The following is a 7,184-nucleotide window of genomic DNA, read 5'->3' as shown; positions in this document are numbered from 1 at the left end:
AAGTATTGTGAATTCAGAAGCTGGTCCCCGCAACCCCCACTCTATGATGAAAAAAATCCCGACTTGTTCCACGGCGTGTTTTTGTTTCTTCCTGCTGGTGATCTTAATTAAGAGCCACAGAACAGGGTGGGGTGGATTTCCCCGTTGTCCTCAGGGCGCCTTAGTTCGGAAGGCACACTGAGTTTGATGTCAGCCCCAGCCATGCTGGCCTTCATCTTCCCAGCACGAGTACAGGCCGCAGCCTTTGCCACCACCGCCTGAGAGAGCTGGCAGTCCCCTGGGACTGAGACCGCTGGGAAGGCTAGGGAGCCCCCCACACCAGAGCCGGATCCAGCGGCCGGCCACCTATCGGGACTGAGCTCCCGCCTCGCAGCTCCCGCAGGGCTGGGGCTCTCCGGGCAAGGCAAGGCACGGCAGCGTCCGCTCCACCCGCTCTTCTCCAACGTACAGTTTATTTATAGGGAGCTAAATTCTCCAAAAGGGTGGGGTGAGGAGCGACGAAATTTGTCCTGCCCCCTCCCGTCTCAGTCCCTGCGACAAAGATCCCATTTGATTAACAAGCAGCAGACAAGAGCGAACCGAACCGGGCCAAAGGCCCTGCTCTGGGGGAATAATTGCAGCGTTTGCCGGGGAAGGAGGGATGGAGGTGACGGTCCGGGAGGATGGCCGCCGCGGTTCTCAGCTGAAGTGAAGATTCACCCGCCAAGAGCCGGATGAATGACCACCACCTCGGGGGCTCGTTCTCCTTTCCTTTTTCCTTCCACTACCAGAGAAAGAGAGGCGAGGAAGACAGAGAAGCAGACAGACAAAACCCAGGGTGAAGAGACAAAGAGGGAGGGGGGAGGGTGGTGAAGAGAGAGAAAGAATATGAATATGAATATTATATTCAAGATATGAACAAATGTGAGGGAACTGAACATGCCTAGAGAATCAAATCCTCATCTTTTCTGCAATCTACAAACAAGAGAGGCGCGCAGTTCCCGGGAATGCTCAGTCTCATCACCAGCACGCCCTCCTCCCCACTCTACCCAGTCCTCTTGCCCCCGCCTGCTCGCCCGCGGGGCCTCCACAGACTCCCGCGCCCGGTCGGCGGGCGGGGGTACCACTTGGTTCTGCCAGTGTGTAAGTTTCCGGCTGGCCCTGCCCAGCCCCGCCCCCCGTGCTTTGGCCCCGCCCCAAACCCGGAGCCCGCTGGGCGGCGCGCTGATTGGCCAGAGCCTGGCGTAGCCCAGCACCGCAGTCCGACTCTCACCCGCTCTCTCCAGACTCCACCGCCAGTAGTTTGCGGCAACGGGAGGAGCAGCAGCAGAAGCAGCAGCGGCGGTGGCGGGCGTAGGGGGAGACGGACCAGAGGGCGCAGACGGCAGCACAGCTCCAGCACACCATGCCGGACTTGCCCGGAGGGCAGTGGCACTCGCGTCCCTAGCCTGGTGCGGGCCCTTGGCGCGTTGCGCTCGGCGGCATTCCAGCTGAGCGCCTTCATAGGAGATCGGAAATCTCCCACCCCTGCTCACTTACACTCCTACATTCACACTCCCCGCACCACACACTCAGTCTTCCTCTCTCTCACGCATTCACAGAGAGCAAGACAGACCTCCCGAGTGCGAGAGCGTCCGGGAGGGAGGGAGCCCAAACGCAGAGAGGCCAGCGCCTCTTTGGGAAGATGGAATCAAGACGCTTTCGCAAGTAAACTTTGGCGGCGACAAAACCCTCGACCGTGGCAGCTGCTGAGGTGGACCTTAGCGACCTTCGACTGGGCTACGAGGGTTTCCTCCCACCGCGGCGGCGGCGACAACGGCCCGCAGACCTACACCCCAGCCTAGACCAAGGGAGGAGGTGAAGCCCCCGGTACCCGCGGCAGCGGCCCCGCCTCTCCTTGCCGGTACTGTTGTCGATTTCCCTTCCCTCTTCGCCATTCCCTGCCCTCCCCCGGGCCATTGGAAAGAATGGGACTTTGATATTCTTGGACAAATCCCCATCGCCCCGTTTTCACAAACTTGACGTGGAGGCCCGGGCTGCGTTGGTAATTTTGATTTCTGAGACGCAAACGCCCTCAGTCCAACTGCTCTGTGGAGGGGACTCTGCACCTATCTCCAAGCCTGGACAGACGTGCCCCCCGCCCCGAGTCTTCTGAAGCCAGCCTCAGCGAGAGGGAGCGCTGTCTTGTCTCAGCAGCCTCCTTCTCTCCCCTCCCCCTTCTGCCAGCCCTGGAACTGCCATCCCTTTCAGCTGGTTACCCGGGCGCCTCCAGCGCTTGACAGCAATTCTAACTCCCATCTTTGATCATCCTTTCTCCCCAACAGACCTCGAAAAAACCAGCGTGCCCCCCCTGGACCTCGGAGGGCGCGTTCCAGGCGGGTTCTCTCTCCGCAGTGAGCCAGGAGCGCGGGGGGGGGGGGGGGGGGGGGGGGGAGGTCCTTGCGCATGCCAGGTGCACACACAACGCGTTCGCCAGCCTCCGTGCTGGTGCTCCAAGGCGGGTTGGGCAGTGTCTGAGAGGCTGCACCCCCACCGACCTCCCTGTCTTAGCCCCAGGTGCCGTCCAGACTCAGCCTCCCGTCGGCCAGGCAGCTCAGAAGGCGTCCGACCCTCAGCCCTGCGCCGCCTCAGCCAGTCGCGCCTGGCTAACTTTGAAGGGGGAAAACTGAGTAGCCGGGCTGGAGGGAGGGGGCTCGGGGCCGCGCGGCGCTTCCTCGGCCCCCCAGAGCCCCCGAGCCCCCCGCCAGCCCCCTCCGAGTCTGCTGCAACCTCAGCATTGGAGCCGGCGCGGGTGTCTCCCCCGCGCCGCGGGGCCGCCCTGGGCGGGACGCCTCCCGCGGCCTCCGGGGCCCCGGGGCGCGCGCAACAGGCGGCCCGAGTCTGCGGGAAGCTGGAGCGCCGGCGGCGTCGGCCTCGGAGGGGTGTGGAGAGGCGAGGCCAGGCAGAGCCCCGCGCAGCCATGGAGTCTCTCCTGCTGCCCGTGCTGCTGCTGTTGGCCGTACTGTGGACACAGGCAGCCGCCCTCATTAACCTCAAGTACTCGGTAGAAGAGGAACAGCGCGCCGGGACGGTGATCGCCAACGTGGCCAAGGACGCTCGTGAGGCGGGTTTCGCTCTGGATCCACGGCAGACCTCTGCCTTTCGTGTGGTGTCCAACTCAGCTCCGCACCTGGTGGATATTAACCCCAGTTCGGGCCTGCTTGTCACCAAGCAGAAGATCGACCGCGACCTGCTGTGCCGCCAGAGCCCCAAGTGCATCATATCGCTTGAGGTCATGTCCAGCTCAATGGAGATATGTGTGATTAAGGTGGAGATCAAGGATCTGAACGACAATGCGCCCAGCTTTCCAGCGGCACAAATTGAGCTGGAGATCTCAGAGGCGGCTAGTCCAGGCACGCGCATCCCGCTGGACAGCGCCTATGACCCGGACTCCGGCAGCTTTGGCGTGCAGACGTATGAGCTCACGCCTAATGAGCTGTTTGGCCTGGAGATCAAGACGCGTGGCGATGGCTCACGATTTGCGGAACTTGTAGTGGAGAAGAGTCTGGATCGAGAGATGCAGTCGCACTACAGCTTTCACATCACTGCGCTCGACGGCGGCGACCCACCGCACCTGGGCACTGTTGGCCTCAGCATCAAGGTGACCGATTCCAATGACAACAACCCGGTGTTTGGCGAGTCCACCTATGCAGTGAGCGTGCCAGAGAACTCACCTCCCAATACACCGGTCATCCGCCTCAATGCCAGCGACCCAGACGAGGGCACCAATGGACAGGTGGTCTACTCCTTCTACGGCTATGTCAATGACCGCACGCGCGAGCTTTTCCAGATCGATCCGCACAGTGGCCTGGTCACAGTCACCGGTGCCCTAGACTATGAAGAGGGCCACGTGTACGAACTGGACGTGCAGGCCAAGGACTTAGGACCCAACTCCATCCCGGCACACTGCAAGGTGACCGTCAGCGTTCTGGACACCAATGACAACCCACCGGTCATCAACCTGCTGTCAGTTAACAGCGAGCTGGTGGAGGTGAGCGAGAGTGCCCCTCCAGGCTACGTGATTGCGCTGGTGCGGGTGTCTGATCGGGACTCTGGCCTCAATGGGCGCGTGCAGTGCCGTTTGCTGGGCAACGTGCCCTTTCGGCTTCAGGAGTATGAGAGCTTCTCTACTATCCTGGTGGATGGACGGCTGGACCGTGAGCAGCATGACCAGTACAACCTCACGATCCAGGCGCGTGACGGCGGTGTGCCCATGCTGCAGAGTGCTAAGTCCTTTACAGTTCGAATAACTGACGAGAATGACAACCACCCGCACTTCTCCAAGCCTTACTACCAGGTCATTGTGCAGGAGAACAACACGCCCGGCGCCTACCTGCTTTCTGTGTCTGCCCGAGACCCAGACCTGGGTCTCAATGGCAGTGTCTCCTACCAGATCGTGCCATCGCAGGTGCGGGACATGCCTGTCTTCACCTATGTCTCTATCAACCCCAACTCCGGTGACATCTACGCACTTCGATCCTTCAACCACGAGCAGACCAAGACATTCGAATTCAAGGTGCTGGCCAAGGATGGCGGCCTGCCCTCGCTGCAGAGCAACGCCACCGTTCGGGTCATCATCCTCGACGTCAATGATAATACTCCGGTCATCACGGCCCCACCCCTGATCAATGGCACTGCAGAGGTCTACATCCCCCGCAACTCTGGCATAGGCTACCTGGTGACGGTCGTCAAAGCAGACGACTACGATGAGGGCGAGAACGGCCGGGTCACCTACGACATGACCGAGGGCGACCGTGGCTTCTTTGAAATAGATCAGGTCAATGGCGAAGTCAGAACCACTCGCACCTTTAGTGAGAGCTCAAAGGCTTCTTATGAGCTTATTGTGGTGGCCCACGACCATGGCAAGACGTCTCTCTCCGCCTCTGCACTCCTATTAATCTACCTGTCCCCTGCTCTTGACGCCCAAGAGTCAATGGGCTCTGTGAACTTGTCCCTCATTTTCATTATCGCCCTGGGCTCCATTGCGGGCATCCTCTTTGTCACTATGATCTTCGTGGCAATCAAGTGCAAGCGAGACAACAAAGAGATCCGGACCTACAACTGCAGGTAGAGCCAAATTTTTTTCTTTCCTTTGTCTTGGATGAATAAGGTATATCTGTGCCTCTGTGTGAAAATACCAGTGCTTTTGTTTCCTACTTAAATGCATGCTCTGTACATGCTGTGCTTCTTTTTGGAGGGGGGAAAGTTTGTGGCAGTCCAAGTTTATCAATTCTTTTGATCTGACAGTTTGCTGGAAGACAATCATTTACTGTTCCAGTGGATTCTGTCACACAATGATGATAAGCAGAAAAGCAATTTTCATTTTTTAAAATTTGCACAGCTGTCTCCATGAAGTTATGGCAGGGAAAAAAAGAGAGAGAGAGAGAGAGAGAGAGAGAGAGAGAGAGAGAGAGAGTTAATTTACAGCAGAACCACCAAGTTCCACGACTTGATTTCAGGGCCACAGTGTTTTGAGGACAGATATTGAAAGGAGAGGAAGTGCTGGCAGTTGCCCTGTCCTGTTGTAAGGATGAACTGAAGACAGCCGGTGAGTGAGTGTCTAAGGTAGGAAATAGAGAGTTGAGGGAAGAGAGAACAAGAATGTGTGGGGAAGCAGGTGCCTAGTGTTTTCTAAAAGTGTGTTATTGGCTTATTTTTTATCTATTCCCCAAACATCTGGCTATATAAGGTGAAATTCTACCAGTCATTTATGTTTTCAAATATCTGGTTGGTTGGTGGGGTAGAGATCTAATATCCTAATGGGGGGTAGGACTTTGCCTCCAGATGTTGTGGTAAAAATGGCAGTCTTCTGGAGCTGATGGTGCTTTTCTCTAATGTGGGACTCTGCTGTAGCACTAAGGTCTGGTCCCTACCAGTGGATGTCACTATGGGCTATTTATTGTGTTACAGTTTCTCTTGAACTGTATGCAGGGTGTGTGTGTGTGTGTGTGTGTGTGTGTGTGTGTGTGTATGAGAGAGATTGAGAATATGAGAATAGAAAGACAGAAACTGGAATGACAAGTAGTATTAAGAAAATTTCCTGAAAAACATATCAGAGGGTCTTGTTGAAGCCCTTCCTTACAATTGGAGAGAACAAAAAAATATAAGTACTTCTAGAGTAAATTTAGGATAATACATGTAATGTTTTTCCAGCAGTGTCTCATCGAAATGGTTGAAAAAAAAAAAAAGAAGTTTCTTTAGTTTCCTGAAAATGAATGACACTGCTATTTCTAACCAAGGTGTGTGTGCTTTCAACACACCTAAACATCCAGTGTGTCTTTTGTGCCATCTGTGCTTGCATGTTAATCAGTCAAAATATGTTCCTATAGATCCAGTTTGTGTTTGACACCATCTGAAATGCACACTTGTGTGAATCAGAGCCCCCTGAATATGTAACAGCCATGCAATTATTGTTTCCCTTTTACTATTCTCTGCATTACACAAGTTAGTAGACAAATGCTAACCACACATGAATATCAATCAGGTGCCATAAAAGAGCAGCTGCAATGCCTCATAAATGCTTTAATCCTGTTACTAGTGAAATGGCCATGACTTTTCTTTCCTTCAGCTCTGAGTCATTTCAGATGGGAGAAATGGAAATTAATATTGCTCTTACCTTTGAAACCTGTGATTGTCAGTGGCGATTTTTATAGGAGAAAAATTCGGGGTCTGTAAAATTTTATTTATATGGAGATAATGAGAGAGTGGACTCTCTTTTTAAGCCATTTCCTTAGCATAAATTAAATGTATAAGACCCTTTTCTTAATGAAAAAGAAATGATCTTGAAATAAAGATAGTGAAGGCTTTGCCACTTCCTGGTAATGTATGACTAGAAGTGAAAGCTCTTTCTGAGAGCTTGCCAGGGAGATCATTAAACAGGGAGGAGAGCATTTGAAATTAAAAAAAAAAAAAGAAAGAAAGAAAAAAGAAAATCTCAGTTCTCTCCAACTTCGCTCACATGTGTATTTTGTAAAGAGCTCTGTTCCCTGTGATGGTTTGGGATTAATGAAGTACAGTTTAATTAAATAATTGGCCAATACAGAAGGGGCTGCGCAGTGAATGCCTCAGCCAAGTAATCGGATGGGGCATTGCCAAACTTACCCATCATGGGTAAACAAAATCATTAAAACTTCCCATTGATTCTGTAAACAGATTAGTAAAGAAAA

General features: G+C 54.2%; 1 protein-coding gene across 3 annotated transcripts in view; it reads left to right on the top strand.

Annotated features, from left to right (window-relative positions):
* The first annotated feature begins 2,938 nt into the window (after window positions 1–2,938).
* Window positions 2,939–7,184, top strand: part of PCDH19 (protocadherin 19) — a 131,363-nt gene continuing 127,117 nt past the window's right edge. For all 3 annotated transcript variants that reach the window (XM_049644039.1, XM_049644038.1, XM_049644037.1), the window contains exon 1: window positions 2,939–5,085. In XM_049644039.1, coding sequence (XP_049499996.1) covers window positions 2,939–5,085 — 2,147 coding nt within the window. The remainder of the gene's footprint in view (window positions 5,086–7,184) is intronic.

The sequence above is a fragment of the Panthera uncia genome, chromosome X (assembly GCF_023721935.1).
Source record: "Panthera uncia isolate 11264 chromosome X, Puncia_PCG_1.0, whole genome shotgun sequence".
In the NCBI taxonomy this organism is placed as follows: Eukaryota; Metazoa; Chordata; class Mammalia; order Carnivora; family Felidae; genus Panthera; species Panthera uncia.
The sequence above is the reverse complement of the archived record's forward strand: the minus strand, read 5'-3'. Positions and strand labels throughout refer to the sequence as shown.